The 25,403-nt window shown below is 31.2% G+C and overlaps 3 protein-coding genes across 3 annotated transcripts in view; all 3 read right to left on the bottom strand.

Moving 5' to 3' along the window:
• LOC144837610 (uncharacterized) overlaps positions 1-25,403 on the bottom strand; it is a 163,349-nt gene that overhangs the window by 26,419 nt on the left and 111,527 nt on the right. The window lies entirely within an intron of this gene.
• LOC144837606 (uncharacterized) lies at positions 8,356-10,748 on the bottom strand. The gene is made up of 2 exons (XM_078692797.1): positions 9,707-10,748; positions 8,356-9,659 (listed from the first exon to the last, which is right to left on the bottom strand). The coding sequence occupies exon 1, from the start codon at positions 10,701-10,703 to the stop codon at positions 10,263-10,265; it is 441 nt and encodes a 146-aa protein (XP_078548923.1). The 5' UTR covers positions 10,704-10,748; the 3' UTR covers positions 8,356-9,659; positions 9,707-10,262.
• On the bottom strand, positions 10,792-23,773 carry LOC144836973 (uncharacterized). The gene is made up of 15 exons (XM_078691934.1): positions 23,174-23,773; positions 22,108-22,452; positions 20,490-20,528; positions 19,791-20,204; positions 18,351-18,425; positions 18,054-18,230; positions 17,892-17,942; positions 17,445-17,492; positions 17,010-17,105; positions 14,736-15,263; positions 14,178-14,228; positions 13,895-13,945; positions 13,668-13,775; positions 11,084-11,359; positions 10,792-10,823 (listed from the first exon to the last, which is right to left on the bottom strand). The coding sequence occupies exons 1-15, from the start codon at positions 23,703-23,705 to the stop codon at positions 10,792-10,794; spliced, it is 2,823 nt and encodes a 940-aa protein (XP_078548060.1). The 5' UTR covers positions 23,706-23,773.

Raw genomic sequence — 25,403 nt, 5'->3', positions numbered from 1 at the left:
AAATTGTTCCTCTTTGTACCTATCCTCATTCCCCAACCCTCAACCCTAATGTTAGATATAAAACACCAATTGGGTTTGTTTAAATGAGTCCAAATCAAAAATTTGGACTCATTTTGTGACAAATTTCTCTTTCGGAAGTAATTCCCAGGGTGCTAATTTTGGTTGACTACATAAATCATTGTGTCTATTTATTTGTTTGTTTCTGAAAACGACAATGTTTTATAGACCTGCGGTATGTACATTTGAAATCGCCAGTTTTTTACTCTGAAATTACTATGTATTCGAGAACCATCTGTGGGCACGACCTAGATGGTACGCGGGCGAAGCAAGCGTACCATCTAGTGATTATAATTAATGATTTCCTGGCAACACAAGCAATTTAAAATTTAAATATGCAAATTTATATTAGTATAACTAATAGTTTCAGTGATCGAAAAATTAGAAGTAAAAAATACTTGTCTTGTATCTTGTATCCCGTATCCCTAAACACAAAATACAGCATAAAACACAGACTCCTTCCCTTAATAAGGTTATACTCCAATATTGGAGATTTGATGCCTCACATGTTCTTTGCTCTAGATTCTTTCATTTTACAACTACAGTTTATTATTTATATAGCTAAGACGTGTTATCATCTTTTCCAGGCAAAATTTATATCACAATAATAACTACTGTAGCAATATTGCTTCAATTAATATTCTTTACACTGTAAATAATAATTATTTTAATAATTACATGTATGTATCATTACTATGTATCCTACCATCATAACTGTTCACAAACAGTTTTGCCTGCTGTTTCATTCATCAGCCGTTTAATATTATATGAAATGATCTTTTATTTATCCATATTTTAATAGACAGGCATCTTTTATACCAATGAAGAACAAACCAGAAGACCAAAATCATGACGGATTGACAGAAAACGTTAGGAAGATATTCTTTATACAAAATCATACTGGATCACCAGTTTATAAATAATTGTGAAAGTTACTATAAACTTACATGGCTGCTGCACTGAATCTACAGTATATCAAGAGTATTATGGAATATCATACAGTAGGTTTTCTAAAAAGTAAGTTTTAGTCTAAAAAGCCATTTTGTTTTTCTACCTGGATGAGCCAACTTGTTTTTGTACCTGGCCTAGCACATAACGCTACTGTACATCAATAGACTTCCACTGCCTACATTGTTATGCAAAGTGCCAACACCCTTTTTACTGCGTTCTGTGAGTTACAAAATCAGTCTTGCATGCTATGTTATTTAATCGAAAATTGAACTCTGCGTTAATTCGTTTTCAATAAATTCTATAAAGAAACTGAAACCAAAAGGTTATGCTAATAGACACAAAACAGTAAATTGAACATTGTTATTAGGCCTATTATAATAATAGACAGCGCACTCTACAGGTCGGTTATCAATCACGCATTATTCACCAGCCTAGGGCCTCACACAATTTCAAAGCTAAAACCTATTGTTGTGTTCAGTACATAGTTACACAGCATCTAGCTTGAATATGAAACCAAATAATAAGCTAAAACATATTGTTGTATTCAGTACATAGTTACACAGCATCTAGCTTGAATATGAAACCAAATAATAAGCTAAAACCTATTGTTGTATTAGTTACACAGCATCTAGCTTAAATATGAACCAACAACATTATTATACCAATTGGAAACAATATCTGTTGTAAAATTAAATCTTTTATCTAAAGTAAAAATATTTATAATTAACGCTACATGGTAATATTGTCTATTGAAAAAAAAACTAAGCCATGAAATACACTATTTTTAGCCAAAAATAACCAAAACAGCAACAACCGTAAAGAAAAAAACATACTACAATACTTGCTGCGAGTACATAGTTACCAACCTGGAAGATCTTAACTGCGTGATAGACTCCTTCACTAGGCATAGGGGTACCTAGAGCCCCGTCATGGCTCAGGGACAAACTCTCGGCGCCTGGGGCTCGTCAGGCGAATCTGGTACGTTTAGGCGGTTTTAGATTGTTTACTTATGGAATGTTATCAGATTAAAAATATATTGTATTTTTAGAATATTTTTGTTGAGTATGTCACATATAGTGCAATAACAAATTATTGGATGAAAGTAAATGGGTTTTTGGTTAAATTTAACTGTTTTGTCTTTTTAGAAGTGAAAACAGTTTGTTTTTTACGGAAGTGATTGGCCTATTCAAAATCTGTCATTACTAATTTCATTTTTCATTAGTGTTTTTTGGAGGACAATACATATTTAATAGTTGAAAATATATATATAAATAGATTTTATCAAGGCTATATTTAGTTGGCATTAGTAACATAATGTTTAAACTATTATTGCCTACTGCCATTTCATAGGTTGATATTAGTTAAGCTGATATTTTTGTAATTTAAATACATAGTATAAAAACAGTATTTACTTACAGTGAAATTAATCTACAGAATATTAGAAACTTCCAGTAAAAAGAATAATATCATTCTTGCAATACTTTGTAGGTTTTCCCTTAAAACAAATCTATTAAACTCTATAGTATAAGCCACTTTCCCCGCTCACTGACAGGCAATCTACAGTATAAACGCTACTCTACACAGTGGTACTGTACATTTCTATTGATTTGTATTGTTATGCAAAGTGACAACAGAATTTCTGATATCATAGGACTTCAACAACCATTCTTGCATGGCTGCCTTCTGTATATATAGAAATTTATTGTGTTTATTGATTTTCCAATGAACAAAGGGAAAGTAGAGCAGACAGAATGTATTGTTGTGTAACTCTCTATGCATCACCTAAATTAGGATTTTGTGTAATACGCCAAGTATAGTGTTTATGAATACTAAATACAAGTGCTGGAGTAGAACTTATATTATATTATTATTATTATTACTTAATATTTATGATTATTAATGATTTCCTGGCAACACAAAGAGGAATGAATTTGAATAATCGATTATAAAATGCGCGATAATATTTATTTTATATTATATTTATTATATATATTTTTGTTTTATTATTTCATATGAAATGATGGAAATGAAATTTGGAGTATGTGTGTTGTCTCAAATAAGAATTAATATTGGAAAGACAAACTATTATAAACGAACAAATAACATATCCACGAATTTTAACAAATGTCTTGATCAGAAGAAACCATGTGAGGTTGTGAGATTTATTATGACCTCCTATGACATCAGTACAAGGTATGTTGAATTTTCTCCCAGTGCCGAAATCTTGTCTAAATTTTCTAATATTATCTACCAGCAGGTATGAACTTTAATTCAAGCATTATAATCTTTCTTTATTAGATGAAAAATAAATATTTCAGTTGCATGAAAAAAAAATTATTTGTGAACCCTATTTTGATGGGGTTTTTAAAACTGAGTATATAAACAGGTATTTATATTTTTTTCTAGTACAGTATACTGTGCTCCCAGATTCCCTCTCTTTTCTTGGCTGACGTGTCAAGTAATAATTTAATTAATACCGATTTAGGAAGCAAGGTTTGTGAGAATTGACAGAATTTTGTTTTTAAAATATAGGGAGAAAAGCTGGTTGTGAGAAACCCAATAATGATGATCTGTGTGTCTGTGTGTGCAGAGAAGGAAAATAGGAAGCAGTACAGGCCACTAGAGAATGTTGATTGGCTTCAAGTTGTAAAGTGAGCCCTCTATTGACAAAGATAAAGGAATCACCTATGCTGAGAAGAGCCAAAGAATATATATCATAAGAATGAGTATTCCGCGATTTTGGCATGAGAAAATTGTAACAGAGAGTGATGCCGCCCTCATAAGGGCGGATGTATACAGACTAAATAAGACTTGATTTAATAGATATTATACATGTCACATTAAATAGAATTATGATAATATATTTTGCAATTGTAAAACATTTTATAAAACATATTTAATAACAAACTAGTGTATATTCACTTCTACAGACAATTATTTACTACCATGCTAAATTAGTTCACAAAAAAGGCCGAACAGCAACACCAAAAATCAACCAAGCGTTACTCAGCACTGCCTATTCTTTGCCATTGCCGCATACTAATCTACGCCCGGTAAATTAGTGTGAAATACATGTTATTAATAGGATACAATGTTAAATTTCATTAACAAGTTAAATATAGAAATATTATTAAACTATCCTTTGTGAAAACGCGTAAACACCAACACGCCCGGTAGCGCTATCGTAGCGCCCGGTTGATGAAGCGAACTGTTTATTCTGCAGTTTTTACTACATAAATTGATACTACCGGTGGTCCAGGCTTAGATTAGTGTAACCGTCACAAAAAGTTGTATACATCCTCACTTATGGCGGCGCCCTACCACATGGACAATATTACTGTTACAGGGAAAATCGCGGATTACTCATTCTTGTGATATATATACTTTGGTTGTAGTTATTCTAGTTTATAGAATAGGTGTAAAGTGAGCCCTCTATTGATGAGTATGAGGAAGCATTTTATAGAGAATGTTGATTGGCTTAAAATTGTAGAGTGAGCCCTCTGTTGACAAAGATGAGACATAACTTTTGGAGAATGTTGATTGGCTGATAGTTGCTGGTTGATTCAGACAACATTATGACTATTGAGACCAGTCATTCACCAAAAATAAGGAGGAAATTACTGTACTTTTAGACAAAAAATGTTCTTGAGATTTAGCCCACTGATTATCTTTCTTTGAGATGTGCTTCTTTCTAATACATTTACTTAGGTTAAGGGTGGGGTAAATGGTTCCTTTTGAAATAATTAAGCACACAGACTCATTTTGAGATGAACTTAAAATGTTTTCAAGAATAAGCCCACTGAGATTCTCATTAAGAATGATTTCAAATCATTTATTGACTAACCTGACTGATCTAATTCTGATGGATATGTTTCATCATTGTTGGCGTTCAGTGGTAGTGTCAATCTAGCATTGTCATTCACGTTCCAAATCTCCCATTGGCTTGGATTCTTTTGTTGTTTCCCCATAAGACCTATGTCAGCTCCATTGCTAGCAATATTTCCCTGTAAAAATAACATTCTATAAAACAACAAAGTCATCAAATGGCATTTGAATAAATTATGTCACAATCTTACCGTAAATCTTCTAATTGTAACCCAGGGTTATAATTCTTTGCTTGTTTTTTTAGGGTGGGTTACTATTAGAAGCAGGGTTACTATTAGAGTAGTGGGTTACTATTACTAATCTTAAATTAGGCACCTGAAAATAGTAACCCACCCCCAACATTTCCGGTCAGCAACTCATAGCAAAATAATAAAACAGTACGAATAAACAAATTTGGTTGAACTTTATTTTATAGAACTCAAAAACACTCGATCCACCCTACTCTCGAGATCAACATGCATTATCTCCTTATCAAAAAAGTTGATTTTAGTGTCATTTTGTCAATAGTTTTTGTGACTCTAATAGTAACCCCCATGGGTTACTATTAGAGTAGTGGGTTATTATTAAAAGATTTATGGTATTTTACCTGTACCTCTATCATCAGATGTGGCTTTTGAATACACCATGTCTCAATATATCTTATTTTACCAGTACCTCTATCATCAGATGTATATGGCATTTGAATACACCATGTCTCAATATATCTTATTTTACCAGTACCTCTATCATCAGATGTATATGGCATTTGAATACACCATGTCTCAATATATCTTATTTTACCAGTACCTCTATCATCAGATGTATATGGCTTTTGAATTGTTACCTGCTAATGTAAATATAAGTTCAAACAATGTTTACAATTTGTTTGCAAAATAAAATGCACCAAATAATAAATGTAGATAGGCCTTTTTATCATTCTTCATCTATCTTAGACTAAATTATCAAATTAATTACAAAATAAATTGAATAGACCTAGACCAAGTCTATAAATAAATTAATAGGCATAGCCTAGCTAGTTCGGGCCAGGACAAAAAAGGGCTACACCTACCTAGGCCTACTATTCCTATTTGAGGCTAGTTTAGCACTCTTACATGTCTTGGTTTATATAAGACATTTAACTAGTTTGTCTGTTTTTTCTTCTACCTAAATGATGTTTATTACCAAAGAATATAAATCACAAGAATGAGTAATCCGCGATTTTCCCTGTAACAGTAATATTGTCCATGTGGTAGGGCGCCGCCATAAGTGAGGATGTATCTGGGATGTCAACTTTTTGTGACGATTTCACTAATCAAAGGCTGGACCACCGGTAGTATTTTCATGATAAAAAATGTTTTCAACTACATGCCAACATCATGTTAAATGCTATTTGGATATTTAATTGTTCGTTTTATGCAATTTATTTAGTAAAAACTGCCGTATAAACAGTTCGCTTTATCAACCGGGCGCTAAGATAGCGTGACCGGGCGTGTTGGTGTTTACGCGTTTTCACAAAGGATAGTTTAATAATATTCCTATATTTAACTTGTTTCTGGTAAAACAAATAAATGTTAATGACATTTAACATTTTATCCTATTAATAACATGTATTTTATACTAATTTATATCATAAAAACAATACTTAATTTACCGGGCGTAGAGTAGTACGCGGCAATGGTAAAGAATAGGCCGTGCTGAGTAACGACTCGTTGATTTTTGGTGTTGCTGTGTTAGGCCTTTTTTGTGAACTAATTTAGCATGTTAGTAAATGATTGTCTGTAAAAGTGAATGTACACTAGTTTGTTAATAAATATGTATTATAAAATAGTTTACAATTGCAAAATATATTATCATAATTCTATGTAATGTGACATGTATAATATCAAGTCTTATTTAGTATGTATACATCCGCCCTTATGAGGGCGGGCATCACTCTTTGGAGCTCTCTGTTACAAATTTCTCATGCAAAAATCGTGGAATACTCATTCTTGTGATATATATTCTTTGTTATTACCAATACTATGTTATATATTTTGTGTGTGGAAAATAAATAATAAAAAAAACATTGGTTTTCGAGACTTAAATGCCTATTTTCGTTTTTCCCTCTTTTTTTAAAACATTTTTGGCATCTTCTTCGGATACATATGGTCTGAACTTTAGTTAGTGGCCAGACCAGTCTATTTTATTCAGCCCAGGCTTTTGATTGTTAATGTCCCATGTCCACATCCTAAACAGTCCACATACTACTTCCTAGCTAGCTAGGCCTAGCCTAGAGGCTAGTCTAGGCTTAAATTGGTTTGCGACCAAGATTACACACTGGACCGAATTACTCCGCTTGCAAACAAAAGTGGCAGTTTTGCATCGCATTGGGCCTGGCAAGCAAAGGAGGTCTAGGGGCGCTACTGCAGTACTGGGCATTCATGGTAACTCATCATCACCGCGCAGCATGCAGCGGGTGAATTAGCTAGGCCTACCTAGGCTAGGCCTAAAAAAAGTTGCTAAACAGTATTCATTCAATGATACTAACTATCTTACAATGAATTTGTTCAATGTTTATTTTCCAAAAGCCTTTACTTTAAATTATTCCCCTAGGCCTAGGCTATATGGTAATTTTAAACAACAAACGGCACGTTTTCTTACCCACGTGTACTCTCGCTACTGACAGCTAAAAACGGAATAAATGTCGGTTCCAAGATGGTAGTACATGTAAACCTCTAAAGAGTATGGAGCGTCAAATTGCCTTTTGAGTGAAAATATAAAAAGTATATAACATAGCCCTCCAATCCCATTAGCTAAAAAGTCTTTGTAAAAGTATTTTACCATGAATGATTCCTGATTAAGATAATTTGAATTTGGAATATTAACATAAATCATTTTTTTTATTGAGAAGCATTCCTCTAGTTTCTGTTTTTGGGGAGTACAGCACCCAATTCTGACCGAAACTAAGATTGTTTTGCGTGTTAAGGTTGAGCAAGATCTTCTTGAAATATCTAATTGTAAATGCATCAATAAACAGAGGAGAATAAAAAAATATCATGGTGGAGAAGTGTAAACATAGCTTTAATAGCCTCCTCCAATCACAATGTTTGTATTCTCTGTCCATTTACAAGATATCTAGCATTGAATAAGTAAGAAATGCAATTACATTTCCAAATCCAGTTGGTTTTCACTGGTTATGTATCAGCCTCATCTAAAGTTCAGGTTGGAAACAGCCAGATGAAATTAGAAACATTTTATGTTACTCTATTTTTTAAAAGATTATTATTAATTACAACCCCTGACACATCACAAATTCTGGATCCAGTCCACTCCCTCTCCCACAACACGCCCACACAAACAATGTCTAATAAAATAAAGTCAAAATTATCTATTATAAAAAATGTTTTTATTAAAAAAAGAATTTATCATAATCATTAAAATACATTATGTATTTTATTGATCTCAGGTTAATTTGATAATATACATAGTAGTAGTTAACACTGATTCTCTATTCACAATTCCTACCAATACATAATTACATAATAACTCCAAAACCACCATTCCCATGCCAATGCCCTCTTCCCTTCTCCCCACCCCATCCAACCTACACACAACTGAAAACAAATATCCAGGAAAATATCTAAACTCTTACAATTCTATAATATAAAATTCCAATTATTAATTAAAATCTTTTTGCATTATTTTGTAATAAAACACAATAGTAGTAAAATTAAGTATTACAATTACAATCAAATATATGAATTTATTTGTCTAATTTTCTAAAAAAGCAAAATTGATTTCCTTTAGAATTGTAACAGTTAATACTTAGTACTGAGCACCAACAAAGTAAACTGAAATATCTCAATAAAAATCAAAAAAGTAAAAAAATACTGTAAAAAATAGTAGATTATCGAAATTACTGGCATATAATCTGCATATTCAAGTTAAAAATAAAATTTGAATTAGGAAAATTCAAATATCTTGACATACAAGAATGAAGTACACACAATCTGATACTAGACCTGAAAGACAACTTGAAAATATGTGTTTTATCCTTAACAAAACTTATTTATTTACTAGCAATTATACCCGCTCCAGGGCAGGTTTCAAATTTAGTTTTAAAACATTCTCGGTACAAATCCGATTAATTTGATACCTCATAACCCCTGGACCCCAGTATCTCCCTATACTCACCAACCTCCTCCTCTCTTCAATCACATCACACACTTGGGTGATTTTTAAAAACAATAATATAGATTGCAGGTGCAATAGTGTTTAATTGTAATTTTAATTTAACTTTTATTTCTAGGCCTAGTACTTTACATCTGAGCAATGTTTCTGCCTTCAGTGTTGCAGCTCTATGCTCTTTGAAGAATAACAATTCCCTCATTCAACTTGTTGAATGTTTGTAATAGCAATTAATACATCAATTGGAATGTAAAACTTATAGTACTGTGTAATAGAATTAATATCAAATATAACACTATATAATACTTACAAAAATTAAATAAATATAAAACTGTAATATTTACATCTTATAAATTAACAATTTGAAATATAAAACTGTACAATTAGTTTGATAGATATTAAAGCAACACTAGTTTGACAAAAAAAGTGTGATGTGCCCAAATATGGTAGTGATATATGCCATATATGGGCACATCACATTTTGTCACATAAAGTTTGATGGTGCAGACAGAACTTCATGGAAAATTATAAAAATAAATGAACAGCGCCATCTTCTGTTCTGGTGTGAATGTAGATTTATTTATAAAGATAAAAATTAGAAACAATTAAATATTGTTTACCTGTCATTTATTTGTATACATAGATAAACCATGGAGGTATAATAAACATAATTCACAAGAAAAGGAAAGAACTATTTTAAAAACTAAATGGTTGTACAGTTTTCAGTGAATAAAAATTGAGAGAATAGTTGAAGAATTATGATCACGATGAAAAGCCCCTCATAGCAACATTCAAATCCTGTGAAACTAACAATTTTAAACAAAATTTGGCGTAATATGTCTTACAATTAAATTCAAGATGACTCATCAAATTATAAAAATACTGGCATATCAAAATAGACTGTATCAAAATCTTAATTCTGACATATTACAAATGATATTCTATGTGTGCAGTATATTAGGTTGCATTAGCAATTGTCTTAAGATACTAATATACTAAATCCAAGGTAATATTGAATTTTAAACATAATATATTGTTTACAAATATTAAATAAACAATTTTATATATAATATGACATGTATTAAAATACAATATTCACCATGATTTAATTTACATTTATATTACCAAAGATTATGATAACAAACAAGTGCCTGTAGTACATGTATCATGCAGTTGTAATGAATGTCAAATTAAGCTGCACTTTAATAACTACTGTATAGCAGTTACCAATGGTAAAATTCACCATTTATACTCTGGAAGTGTTGAGTCATATCCTGCACTATATCATCAGGTAATGAACACAAACGCGCATTAAGCTTTTTCAGTTTAGGAGAAATAGCCAGTAATGTGGTAAAGGAAGAACCTGTGACATCACTGAGATTATTCTCAAGGATAACAAGGTTCTCTAATTCCAACACTAGGTTCTTATTGACACATTCCTTCACCATAGCATCTATGATAACACCTGACAGACTGCAGGTACTCATGTTAAGTGTTTTCAGTTTAGGACAAATAGCCAGTAATGTGGCAAGTACAGAACCTGTGATATCATTGAGTTTATTCCCTCTGATATTAAGATTATCTAATTCCAACACTAGTTTTCTATCAACACATTCCCTCACTATAGCACCTATGATAACACCTAACAGACTGCAGTAACTCATGTTAAGTGTTTTCAGTTTAGGCGAAATAGCCAGTAATGTGCCAAGTATAGAACCGAAACTGCTATAACAGAAATTATTTTGTTCGATATCAAGGTTCTCTAATTCCAACACTAATCCTTTCTTTGATAGTGCATCAACAGTATCATTCAAAGTTACACCTGTTAATTGAATTTGAAGCCATTTGAGTTGTGGTGCATTAATCAACAAATGAATTAAAAATGATGTAGAGAAATAATTAATTGGACAAGACGGGTAAGGGAGTGGTATTGCCCAAGTTGCATATACTTCTATAGTGTATTTAAAAGTGTATTTACTACATTCAGTAGACAGACCTTTCACCACATCATCAGTAAATGATTGACTGATTTTAAATAACAAACCGATTTCCTCTTTTACAGCAATTAAAACATGAGCTAGCATTCTACCAATGTCTTCTGATGATTCCTGTTGAATCCATTTCCAACTATAACTTTCACACCTAAGATTATTTATCATGTTTATGATACCCTGATCTGTTTTTAAACTCTTACCACGTCTCAAGTAAGTGCAAAATCTTCTTACAGAGTTACATATCTCATCTACAGAATGTTCATCTGTCATTGTATTTTGACTTGGTAGCTGTTGATGTGAAGTTGAAGGCTCCCTATCATCAATACCTGTAAAAAGAAGTAATTTTATATTAATAAGACATGGTTGAACCAGACAATGGGTGTGCAGCGATTTGATATATTTACCAGATTCATGTAAACTTTTACAATATTAAAAGTTTCTTTATTGCTTAAGATATACACAGCATAAATTAATATATGACAATTTTAAACAATGTAAAAGAAACAAAAACTGTAAAATGTGATTTTAGGGATAACGATGTAAAATTAAAAGTTAATATTTTTCAAACAAATTATACATTGGCTGTTAGTATTTTGTATCAATATTATAATAAAGAAAGAATTATGAAAATATGACTTGTAGTTTTCGAAATATAGGGTTTAAAACATCGTCGAAAATGATCGTTTTCAGCCACGAACGATGTAAACAAATTGCGCCCTCAGTCGACAATTGTATGAACTAGCCATTTTTCGTAAAAATAATTAAATAAAATCATGGTTTTAAGTAATATAATTTGTATATCAACATTGTAAAATTCAATAAAATATGATATTACTTATTTATTATATAAAAAAAAGTGTTAATTTAACTTCATTCGAAGAATTTCAATGCATTATTTTCACGTGTAATTGGACAGGCCTTAGACCATGTGACTTCACGGCACTCGCGAGAAAATTATTCCGCTGTGTGTTGATTCGCGTCAACCAATCAAAGGGCGAGAATCCAAAATCGTTCAACCGTGAGACCTGCGGAGCGGTCGAATGCAGAGGTTTGATTGGCTTGCAATGACATCATACCACAAAATGGCGTTTTTGTAGTTGAGCCTCTCGGAATTTTCCAAAAATTATTTTAAAAATGGACAAAACGGATATTTTTCATGGTATATGGGTTGTTACTATGAAATATTCGAATCATAAAGGCCTCATATCGGGATAAAACTGTTTTTTTAGCACTTAAAATTAATATTTTTCTTAGTAACAAGCACATGGTATGTGGAACTATATTATCTTGGTGTAGGAATAAAAAACATTTTGAGGTCATAAGAGGCTCAACTACAAAAATAAGGTTGAAAATGGTAGGTCATTGAGCCTTCAGAGGGTTTCGTAGTAAACAAAGTCTATACGCGCTAGGCGATAACGATCTTTTAACCACTATATTCACATTTTTGGTTGAATGAAATGGAAATAAATAATACTTTATCTTATAGATTAATAGGTAAATAAATATTTACTCAAAAGGATATTTTCGTAATTAATTTATTTTCAGAATAATTACCTAATAAAAAGTGTTTACCAAAGTAAAAAAACACCGCGTCAATGACATTGCGCGCATAGTAACGTGCGCGCTGTTTAATCGTGGTAATGAAAATGGAGTCAGCCCTCGGTATCCCTTTATAGGTTTAAAAAATATAAACACACACACTTCTTAAAGTGCATTTTTAGATGTATGGAATTTATAATTATATTCTGTAATTAAATGTTATTTTATTAATAAAAATCAAAATATGAATAAAAACATTTTATTTTCCATTATTTCTAAACAATAAATAATAACTAGATTTGAATGAGTTAGGTTATCTGCAGCGCAAACGCCACGTGCACGTCATACGTTAGAATATTGCAAACAGAAAAACAATTTTGCCATTGAAACAACTTTAGTGTGCTCTCTATTTTGTGTCACGTCTAAGTATATACAGCATAACACTATACTCTATACGTACTACATTCAGTGCAGAATAGGTGAAAATAAGTGACCAAAGTTATTGACGACGCTTTTGAACATGATAACGTCATCACCATTTTAAAAATCGTAAATCATGCGAAAGATAATTGATTGACCTAGACAATATAAAAAAATGGGGGGAAATGGATTACGAATAAGTGGAGATTATTAATTAAAAAACATAAATCACGCGAAAAAAGTATGTTTTTAACGCTATGTGCTCAAGCGCGCGTAACAATTTGCGCGCGCCTGGGAATTTTTGATATGCTAAAAATGACATGAAACGCATAGAAAGTTGATTTTTCGCATTTTGAAATTTTAAACGCGCCAAGTTTCAATTTAAATGGTTTTATGGTTTAGTTAAGTTTAAATACGCGAAATTCATAAAATCGCGCGTAACTTACGCTGCGCAACTCGGACAGGACCGAAAACCTTATTACGACGTCTTCAGATAGAGGTCAATATTCTGATAAAGTTATCAAATGGTATGTTGAGAAGATTTAGAGATACACGCGCAACAAAATTCTGGGAAAGAAAGAAGAATAAGAAAAAAAAAAAAAAAAAAGATTGTGACAATAACAAGAGGTTATCCGCCAAGTGCGGATAACCCATAAATGTTACATTTACTTTTACCTTTACCTTTAATTAGTTCCATTTCTTTTGGTGATTTCTCAGAATCTGTTTTAACAGAACATTTTTTCTCGACAAACATTTCTCTTACATAGTCTCTTAATGTTGTCTCTATCAAAGAAATCAAATATAAACTTATGTATTATATAAAAAGTATATTTTAAAAAATAATTTTTTGTTTACATGTTTTTCATTTTAAATTAAAATACATGATTTATTGTCAGTCTTACTCTTTTTTGATTTTCTTGGTTTCTTTCCTTTAACTTGATCTTCTGACTCATCTAATAAAACAAGAGAAAATACTACAAATTAACTTTAATTCTTTAAATGTCCCTTTTATTCCAATTTTCTCATAGGTTTCAGTAAATATTGTTTCCAGTGTTTTTCAAGCTCAGGTTTAGATTGACTAATTGTTGGTGAATATATTGCTGCTTCTGGTAATTTTCCAGTTTACAGATGTTTAATTTAAAAAACAATTCACTTTCACACACCTCATGGTTACAGTATACTTACTCTTTCTTGATTTTCTTGGTTTCTTTGCTTTAACTGGATCTTCTGACGCATCTAAAACATGAGAACATGTGAAATGATAATGATGATAAATTAGGTCATTTTTAATAAATAATTTATGTATAATCCATATCTGCAATATTTAAATTTAAAATATTACGATTTTTAAATCATTAATTGTAGCACAAATATGTTTACAGAATCACAAACAATGAGGTTTATTGTTTTAGAAATCTCTCAATGTGACAGGTATTGCTGTCACAGGCCATGAGATAAATAAACAATAAATGGTGCTGAAATGTAATGTTTATTAAATAAATGGTATGGATTGATATTAAGTACTAATTAATATAGATTTTACTTAATTATTTCTCTTTTTTTTTTATCTATAATAGAGAATTTGTAAAATGTGGAATACTGTAAATATTTTGGTTTGATTAACTAGTAATGAATAAAATAAAATCATAATAATATAATACATTATTATCCAAATTACAAACTGTCATGAAAAGATATCGTTTTAAAGTCCTATTGAAGAAAACAAACATAAAATATGCATACATTTTGTTAGAACTTCTTCAGGTTCTCCAAGCTTCAAGATACCTAATTTCTCGATAAATAGTTGCATCTTTCCTTCACTGATGAGCTGTCTGTTTTCAAGGTCATTAATCAGACTCCATTTATCTTCATAAAATGTTGGTGCCTCATTAACAAGATCACTGATGGATTCCACATTTTTTGTGGTCAGCTTATTTCCAAATTCTACCAACATGCATCTGTAACGACTGAATTTTGAAACGGAAATCTCCTCGACATTTGGGAATGTTAAAACTTCTTCTTGAATTTTTCTTGCTAATTCAATTTCTCCTGTTGCATTAATGGTGTCATAAAACAATGTGAAATCCTGGCTTGTCAGATGATTAGATTCAATTAAGAATTCCAGCAGGTCTATTGTGCTAGATGACTTGTATAAAATATGAGGAAGCAGCAGGTCTTTGTATAAGGCTTTCAGCAAATTCAATGAATCTCTCTTATCATACCAGCTGCAAAATTCTTCTTTAACATATGCAAACATATCATCTTGTATTTCTAGATTGGAAATAAAGATCTCAATAAGATATGTTTCTTGTCAGAAAATACAATAGCCATTGAAGTGAGGGCACTATTTGGTTATCCGCAACTTAGTTGCGGATAACCCTTGTGATTGTAAATATCTTTTTTTTCATCTTCTTCTTTGTTATTAGTTATCCGCTTAGTAGCGGATAACTCCTTTGTAATCGTCCTGTTTCATCATATTTTTTTTCTGTATTATGCTTCTTTCTTTCTGTCACTTTTGTGCGTCGCGTTTCTCTAAAACGTGTAAACAGAACATATCGTAACTTTGTCAACATATCGACATCGTGAACTTGTGCACCTCCTATTTTTGAATGACGTCAGAGTTGCGCAACGTGACTTACGCGCGATTTTATGATTTTTTATGATTGATCATAGATTAACAATTTTTTTTTGACACTTTGTGAAAATTTAAGTCATATCAAGGGCAAACTTTTTGTGGCTTAAAAATGGCATGTTTTACAAGAAGTTACGCTCGCACGCGCATTTAAAATTTCAAAAAGCGCAAAATTAAATTTCTACGCTGATCATGACATTTTGAGCATGTCAAAAATTCCCACGCGCGAGCATGAAAATCATGTGTTTTTCTCTTGAATTATGATTTTACAGCCTTTCCTAGTCATTTTAAACAAGATTGACATCATGACAAATAAAAATGACATCATACATCTTCACGGATGTTGTGACGTCATCGTATGGCCACACGAATGTAAAATATAGGATTTTTGTCTCTTTCGTTATTGCTCATCAAATTCAATGGAGCGCATCACGCTTATCCGTATTCCATTTCCCCTGAGATTTTTAATATTTTCTACATCAATCAACTATCTTTTGCATGAGTGAAAAATATTTAAATTTTTATAACGTCATCATGTCTAAAAATGTAAATATTGTGGGTCATTTATTTTAATCTTTACAGTAAATTTCAATCTGTTATAGCTCGTCAGAATAAAATGTGATAATCACGATTAAAACGTTTTCTGGAAGCTATTGGATTGTAGATACGAATTCATGTGAATATTTTGCCAATCAGATGTTGTGAAGTCATCATATGGCCAGTTGAATTCAAAAAGTCATATTTTCATCTCTTGCGTAAAGTTCATTGCGTTTAAACGAGAGCGCATCTCACTTTTACGTGCCCAAAATTCTTCAAATTTGTATTAATGTAATTGTTTAGATAATTATCTTCTAAAAATGTTATCTTTATATGTCAATTTGATGACGTCATCGTGTTAATAATTGGATTTAAAAGATGGGTCTCGTAATTTTGTCCATGTATTCTGTAAATACTGTAATATGCTGTATGCTACAAAATAGGTACAATTCAGCACTGTAAACATATTTATTTCATGTCATAGAATGGCATAATAGTTGTCGAGTTTCACATGGTTAAGTATGTGCATGTTGCGTTTGCGCGGATAACCCAAACTCGTCAAAGTGACGAGTTCAAATCTAGTTTCTATTGCAATTGAAATAACATATTTTGCTACACTACAACCTTGGTCATATGTTTAGAAGCTGTTCAAGACGGCCCCAAACCATCAAGGCAACTCAGCCTCAATTTATTTTTAGTTTAAATTTATAAATTTTCAGCATAAAATATATATCAAACAAATCTGAATAAATCTATGATGGTTATGAAATCATATGTAAATTGTTAAAATATGGTCCTCGGTCAAGTTCTCCTTTAATACTTTATTTACAATACAATTAACTCCTTACCAATTTCATCCTTCATTGCCTTTTGTAAATCTTCATATTCTTTTTTGGAAGAAACCTGTTTTTGTTGAGCATGTTCTTCATAGAATTTTGGTTCAACTATAAAATCATTTTATTATTACTATTTTAAAGAAATAATATCTACATTGTAAACACATGTGACAATTACTTCTTCATAGATTTTGTTCATCTATAAAAAATAACATTCTAAAAAATTGTACAATAAACCCAGTGGGAACAATGCCTGAAGATAATAAATTTCAAAATTACAACGTATTTCAATTACAATGTAGTAGCCCAGTTATCTTATGGTAAACTCATTATGTTGCAGAGTGTGTTGCTTATTCTAAGCTTCTTTAGACATTATGCTTTCAAATGATAAATAACATATTGCTGTACTGTTGAATGAGATATAATGAAATGAATAAAACATAATACCTTTGAGGTGACTTGAACTTCTGAATAGCTTAGATGATCCAGGTTCATCTATTAAAAAACCACTATAGTAATTTTTTTTTTTTTTTTTTAAATAGAAAATTTAGAATTCAGGATCAAAAAAGCATGAACGATTTTGTTTCTCCTATAAATAATGTCACATGATCATCAAATTCAATAATATCCAGTTTAAGTTTTGACAATTTTTTATCAAAGAAGTTTATAATTCTATCCATTTACATGTATGTGGTCTATCACTTTGCTAGATAATTGGAAATGAATTGAATTGAATTGAAAATGAGTTCCTTTAGTATCATTTTAATCCAAATATACAAATAAAAAAAATAGGAGGTGAAGATAAGAAAATAGAGAAAATATAGTATACAGTAACTTAAGTGAAATATTAGAATTGGCTAAAATCAACCTCATTATCATAAGACAACAACATACCTGGATCTGGACTTAAAGATCTCTTAAACTGTTTTGACGTTTCATCTTTATCTGTAAAATATATGTTGTTTTTTTCTTTTGGCAATTATTGTTCTATTGTAAAATATTAGGTTGCAAATTAATTTTTATTAATCAAACATTTCATTTACAGTATATTTTTACCTGTTTCTGATTTCACATGTCCTCCTGATCCATGCTCCATTTTAATACTGGTTGGCAATATCTCTGTTGATGTACCAGCTACAATGTCTGAATCCTCTAAAATCCCTGGTAAATACTCTTTCTTTACAGAAAACTGTTTTTGTTCCAGTGCTTGTTTTTCATAGGAGTTTGGTTCATCTGTAAAAAGAAGTAAAATTCTGCTCTATGGAATAAAATTATTTTAAATAGTCATTTTATGACTTTAGAGGAGCATTTTTAGAAAGAATGATTAAATATAAAAAAACTGCAATGGCTCACCAGTTTGTGATTTGGGTGACATTTGTTCTTCTTTATTGTTGATAAGGAGTTCATCCCATTTCTTGTCAGATTCATCTGGAAAATAAAAGAATAAAATTGTAATATCTTGATCTTTATTTAAATTAATTTCACCTTTCTGAAATTTGAGTTCCTTGTCAGTTTAAAGTGAAATGGATCAAACATTTTGTCTTAATTTTAGTATTTAGTTATAGGTATATATAACTATAACAATAATGTATTTCAAAGGTGGATGGTTTGTTGATTAACAAAACCCACTATTGTGATTTTTCATACATTGACACTCTTGGGCTGGCTTAAAACTGATGGTTTGGACCTAACCCTCTTGTTTTCAATTTTTGTTTGTTTTTGTGTACAGTTCAGTTTAATTTAAAGTTAAATTTTCATTTAACTTTCATAAAATGTAAGGCGAGTCCTGTATCCATTCTTAATGAAGGGAAATGAGTTTTTAGGAGCTCATTGTACTAAGCCTCGGCATTACGTGGTAGGGTGGCCAGTTCCTTTCCATGTCACATTATCCTCCCCAGTATTTTTAGTCGCGTGGAAGCGACTCTATAGTTCACTATGTCGGTCGGTTGGTCGGTCTGTCTGTCTGTCTGTCTGTCGGTCCGGTATCACAGTTTAATCTAGCTAGGTCAATTTTTCACAGTATATTCCTTATGGCCAGGAATCAATGTGGTTATGTTTTCACGGTGCGCAATAAAAAATTACGCGGTCTACGCACGATTTAACGAAATCACGTTTGTAATCATATCTTCACAACCATGAATCACAATTAAATAAAATTTGGTACTCATAAATTTCAGGGCATAAATCATCATATGGCAATACAATTACGTGCGTAGCGCATGTAACGCATGCATACGCGCGCTTAAAATTTTCAAAATTTATTTTCAATGAAATAAGAGTACGTTTCAGGCAATTTTAAGCGTTTACAAAATTGCTATGAGTGCGCATATTTTTGCGCGGGCACTGCGCATTAAATGTTATTGCGCACTCTTTTTGCCCGATTTCTGTTTTCTTGACTTACTTTTCAACTCGAAATTACGTTATACGAGCACGTCAAAAGTGACAGGTTACGCACGTGTAAATTAAAAAAATATAAATGTTTTTAAACATTACAACATTTTTAAACATTTTCAGTAATTTCGGTCAGTATAGTTCACTATGTCGGTCGGTCGGTCGGTCGGTCTGTCTGTCTGTCTGTCTGTCTGTCTTTCTGTCGGTCGGTCTGTCTGTCGGTCCGGTATCACTATGCATTGTAGCACGCGACTTAATGGCTGTTGGCCTTGTTCAACTAGGTACTAATTTACAGCTCAGTAGACTGAATTAAACCCAGGTCTTTCTGTATGATAGCTACTAACTAACAACTCGGCTACACCTACTAACTTTAATACAAACTACAAATTACAAATTTCCTACCAAATTCTTCTAATGTTCTCAATGCAGTGTTGTAATTGTGTTCATTGATAGTAATGTCAACCAATTCACCAAGTTGGTCTTTCTGGTCTTCATCTACCACTAATATTTGTGCTAAATCTTTATGAAGTGTTTTATCACAATACATTTTCCATAGCTTTTCCAATGCTTCAGAGTCATGTGACACTACATATAATGCTATACACCCAGTTACTACTTTCTCAAATTGTAGATGTATTCTCTTAAAATAATTCTTGAGTTGTGTCATTATTTCTTGAACATCATTGGCAGTTGTTGTACTCAATTCTTCCTGCTTTTCCATTGATTTTAAGAGAAGTTCCAACGCATGTGGTTGCTCACTGTCATGAACTGATGAAGAACGCTGGTTCTTAACAAGAGTTACCAATAATTGTACACCTTAATACAAATATTAAAGATTTTTTGGCACATTGATGTATTGATTTTAAGATTTTTAAAATACACCCTTGTTATGTATGAGAGGCTAAATTTAAATTTATAAAGCACAACTAAGGTATTTTAGTGCTATTACATGCAACAGTGAGGGTACTAATCTGAAGAATTTATGCTTTGTTGTAAAGCATAGAAAGTGGTAAATTCATTAAATTAAAAAATAACTAATTCAATTATTATTTTTTTCAAAACATGTTACATAAACAAAGTTAAAAAAAAAACACTGATTACCATCACAGTTTCCTTGTTTCCTGTTTGATGAAAAGGAATCTGTAATATAAAGTATATAAAGGATTATTAAATATAAAATATTTACATACATAGTTTATTTCATAATCATTAAAAACAATAATAACAATATTGGCTTAAACAAAGGTTTAAATAAATGGATTCAGGATTTTCTTTTAAATAGAAAACAAAGAGTTATCTATAGAGGTGAAATATCGCATTGGAAAAATGTAATATCAGGGGTACCCCAGGGGTCGGTTCTTGGCCCTCTTTTGTTTCTATTGTATGTGAGTGATCTTGAATATGGTATAGAATCTTCAATTTTTCAATTTGCAGATGACAATACCATTTCAAGACCTATTCATGAATTAGAAGACTGTATAAAGTTACAGAGTGATTTAAATAAGATTTATGAATGGTCAGTTTTAAATAAACTACCATTAAATGCATCAAAATGTGCAGCAATGAGTTTATCCAGGTGTAAAGATCCCATCATATTTGCTTACGATATCAATTCCGTTTCAACGGAAAGAGTCCATGAATTTAAACTACTTGGTGTATATATCAACAGTAAATTAACATGCCACTCTCATGTAGATTATGTTTGTAGTAAGGCAAGCAAACTTCTTGGTTTTGTTTCAAGATGTAGTAAAGCAATGTCTTGGATGGCAATGCTAAATCTTTACAAAGCACTAATACTACCTGTTGTGACTTACTGTTGTTGTATGTGGGCACCTACTGAAATATCTCATATGTATAGACTTGAAAGGGTTCAGAGAAAGGCCACTAGAATAATTATGTACAGAAAAGAAGGAAATTGGGACACTTCATATTTATATAGGTTAAAGACCCTAAATATTTTAAGTATTGAAGATATATTTAAAGTGTATAGACTCACATTAGGTTTTAAAATAATGCATGGCCTCTGTCCCTCATCCTTTAATGAGTTTGTGAGATCAAGTGAGAGGTGTGAAGGGCGGTTAATACATTGGAAGGCAAAGACCAATACATTTTTAAATTCATCGTTTGTTATTTTCCCTAGATTATGGGAGCAACTTCCCAATGAAATTAAACAATGTGCTACAATTTCAGACTTTAAATCCCAACTCACCAAACATTTGATCTCAAAATATTAAGTTGAAATTGTTTATACTGTTTATTCAATGCAGCTTATTTTTAATTGGTGTATCTCATTATAACTTTGTTTTGTTTTGTTTTATTTTGACTTAATTTGTGCTACTTAGTTTTGTTATTTTTGTATTTTATAAGTAATGATGGAGTAAGAGCAGTTTTCTGTTTGGGCTCATGCCTATTACTTGCTCCTGGCAAGATGAATTGTACTTTATGAACTTTTGCCGAATAAATATTATTATTATTATTATTATTTGTAATTTAAAAACTTGTGATGGTTAAAAATTAACTTAAAAATAAAACAAAAATGAACAGATAACCAAAATCATCAAGTTGAACTAGTATTGTTTAAATATAATTCATTTATTGTTGTTACACCATGGACCATTTCTGATAAAGGTTATACCATTTCTGTTGGATAAAATGTTGTGTAAAATTTATATAAATAAAATATATAATTTTCTTAATTCTAAATGAAATTAAATTGTACCTTTATTTTCAAGCTTCATACAAGCAGCTTTGAATTCTTCTAAGACAAAGCTTGTCGTCCAGTCTTTCACAAACTTTTGTTGGTTTTCTGGTTCTAAGATATTTGCTAAACCTTTGGTTAACTCATCTTTCAAATGTAAGTTCATTAAACTTGTTAAAGATTCTTGACTACTTGTACATAAAAGAAAGACTAGTGATGCTTTTGGATCTTTGATTCCTAGTCCATTGATCTTGAAAGATGACAATACATTTTGGTTCAACCTGTTCTTTTGCTGAATAGATTGCAGACATCCATTAATCCCACTAACTTTATTCTTGAAATAGACCTTTACTGGCATTGTTACAACTTAAAAAAAAACAAACAAATAATATACTGAATAACATATTTTGTCCACCACATACAGTGCAATGTCGATTTAGAAGTCTGTTTGGGCCAAATACTATTCATATTTTTAAAACATGTGCCTCAAGAATGAAAATTTGTAACCTTACAATTTTAACTTTTTTTTTGAAAGATGTCTTTTTTATTGTTAATGTTTACTTTTACACTTTTTATCATTTTTCAAGTCTTTTCATCAGAATTATTGTGAACCTACATTTCTTTGTATTTTACGAAAGCAAATAAAGTTTCTTGTATTCTTGTAAGTAAATTAAATACAGTGGATACTAAAAATGTGCACAAAGCATTCCAATAAAATGGGTTAAATCTATTTTTCCCATTTTGTTAAAAAAATGAATTGTACATTTGTACTATTTCTAGTGGTACCTACCTTTCACCTATCAAATAACAAGATAGATAAGACTATAAACCGTAGGTCTAGTGTACACATAGCTCATGTGCACTTTAAAGAACCTAGTACATCTTTCGAGACGAGTAGGGGGTTACCCCGGTGTACTAGTCCACACAAACACAGCCACTGTCACACACACTACAGCCACTGTGCAATTGGGACTGGACAGTTTTATAGAGGTGTTTACCACCTGTTGGTCTAGATCCTTCACTAACAGTGTTAGTGAGAAGTTAAACAAAAATAAATAAAAATTAAAAAAATACACTTAATACATACCTCTATCTAGCAATAGGTTTTTTGCACGTTGTCCAAGTTGTTGGGCAAATTTCTTGATTTTGTCTGGTTCATTGGTTAACTGTCCATTAATTTCCAAATCAAGTACTGCGTCCCAAATATCTTTAAAACCTAAATCTTGTAGTTCATAATAACTAATAACAGCATCGAATGCTTTTGGGTGAACTTCTCTTAATGCCCTAAAAAGGTTTTCCCTATATGATGATAATCTTTCTTCATCAGCACTTTGCTCAATGTCTTTCATGTACTTAATTACAAGATCTTGAGCAACCTTTAATTCTGATATATAAGCAATCTCTGAAAGAAGCTGAACTTTAGTAGGCGTAATACAACCTTTGTCTTCTAATGCCTTCAATAAAGTTGCTCCAGTTGCATTTATACAAGCGATGTCTGCTAACGCTAAATGGTCGAATAGGAGTAGCCTTAACCATTTGTATTTGATACCATTATAGTGTTTTCTAAGATCAGCTTTCAAATCAGAGAACTTTTCCTTTTCAGCATCATCTTCTGCCATTTCAGCAAATATAGTATCAGTCTGAAAAATCAAAATACTAGATAACAAATGGCATGTTGTGAATTGTCTAGTGAAATAAATATTGGCTTTAAAATTATTTAAAATAATATAAAACCTTATTTGATATGGTAATTCTTACACATCATATTATTTCATACTTGCTTTTTCAATTTGTAAGCTTCTGTTATGATTTTGTTCCCATTTGTACTTATGATACATTTTATATTATTCAATTTAATTTTGTGTTCATGCAAAAAAAAAAAAAGTTTTCCCTAAGACCTATCTATCTATCTATAGTTTATTTGGTTCATCCAGTTTGTTGGTCTTCTGGTTTGTTCTTCATTGGTATAAAAGATGCCTGTCTATTAAAATATGGATAAACAAAAGATCATTTCATATAGTATTAAACGACTGATGAATGAAACGGCAGGCAACAATGTTTGTGAACATGTATGATGGTAGGATACAATACTAATGATATACATACATGTAATTATTAAAATAATTATTATTTACAGTGTAAAGAATATTAATTGAAGCAATATTGCTACAGTAGTTATTATTGTGATATCAATTTTTGCCTGATACGATGAAAAAACAATCTTAGAAAGAATCTAGAGCAAAGAACATGTGAGGCTCCAATATTGGAGTATAACCTTATTAAAGGAAGGAGTCTGTGTTTTATGCTTTCATTTGTGTTTAGGGATTGTTTAAGTGACGTCACAGCAATTTATGGCGACTGCTGTACAGTGAGCCCGTGCCACGATATCTTTAATCTCGCGGTGGTTCTGAAATCATATGTACATCCCTAATACGCTGTTAAAATATGGTCCTCGGTCAAGTTGTCCTTTAATGTTCTCATTTTATTGTCTGATAAAATTATGAAAATGTGTTTTAAGCGATTGCAGTTGAATTGTATACAAATAATAAATGTTTATGAGTTTAAGTTAAATGGGGAGAATATGTTATTTATTTATTCTACATTAACGATGCTGAGCTGATACTATCCAAGTGCTCTTATATGAGCTATTACAAGTATATTAGTTTGAGGGCTTATAACAAGTATAACAGCTCTCTGTGTCTCTTATACTTATTACCTGTCACCATACCATATTTATAACATTTATGATATGGTCAAACATGTATAAATGTATGCATATCTACATTTCAATAGAAATATGTAACTAATAAATATGGAGATACAAAAAAAAAGCGAAAAGCTAAATCAAAACAATAAAGTAAAACAGCCAGAAAAGTTAGCAGAGCTTTCGGGCAACACTAGCCCTTCATCAGTGCAAGTGTAATATTTATATATACTGGAAATAAAACATTAATTATTTACCAGCCTAAACACAGACTTGCTTCTAGTCCCAAAGTGTTTGATAAATTAAAATATCAATACGGGCACTTTCAGAATCATGCTTATATAAAAAAACCAATTAGCAGTTAACAGCTTGGAGAACAATATTAAATTGTGGTAGGTAGGAGTGTTGAAAATGGGTGGTGTGCTGACATATAACTGCGAATACTAATATTATATATACAGTAACTAGACTAAAAAGCTTTTTGTTATCTGCTTTTTAATTGAAATTGGGTAGATCAATCATGTATGATTCCACCAAACTTTCGAGTTAAAATCACGATTGTTAGGCATTTCATAAATAGGCAAACTGCCTTAAATGTCTTGACATCAGAACA

Source organism: Antedon bifida, chromosome 3, assembly GCF_963402885.1.
Source record: "Antedon bifida chromosome 3, ecAntBifi1.1, whole genome shotgun sequence".
NCBI classification, from domain to species: Eukaryota; Metazoa; Echinodermata; class Crinoidea; order Comatulida; family Antedonidae; genus Antedon; species Antedon bifida.
Note: the sequence above shows the minus strand (reverse complement) of the source record. Positions and strands in the feature narration are given on the sequence as shown.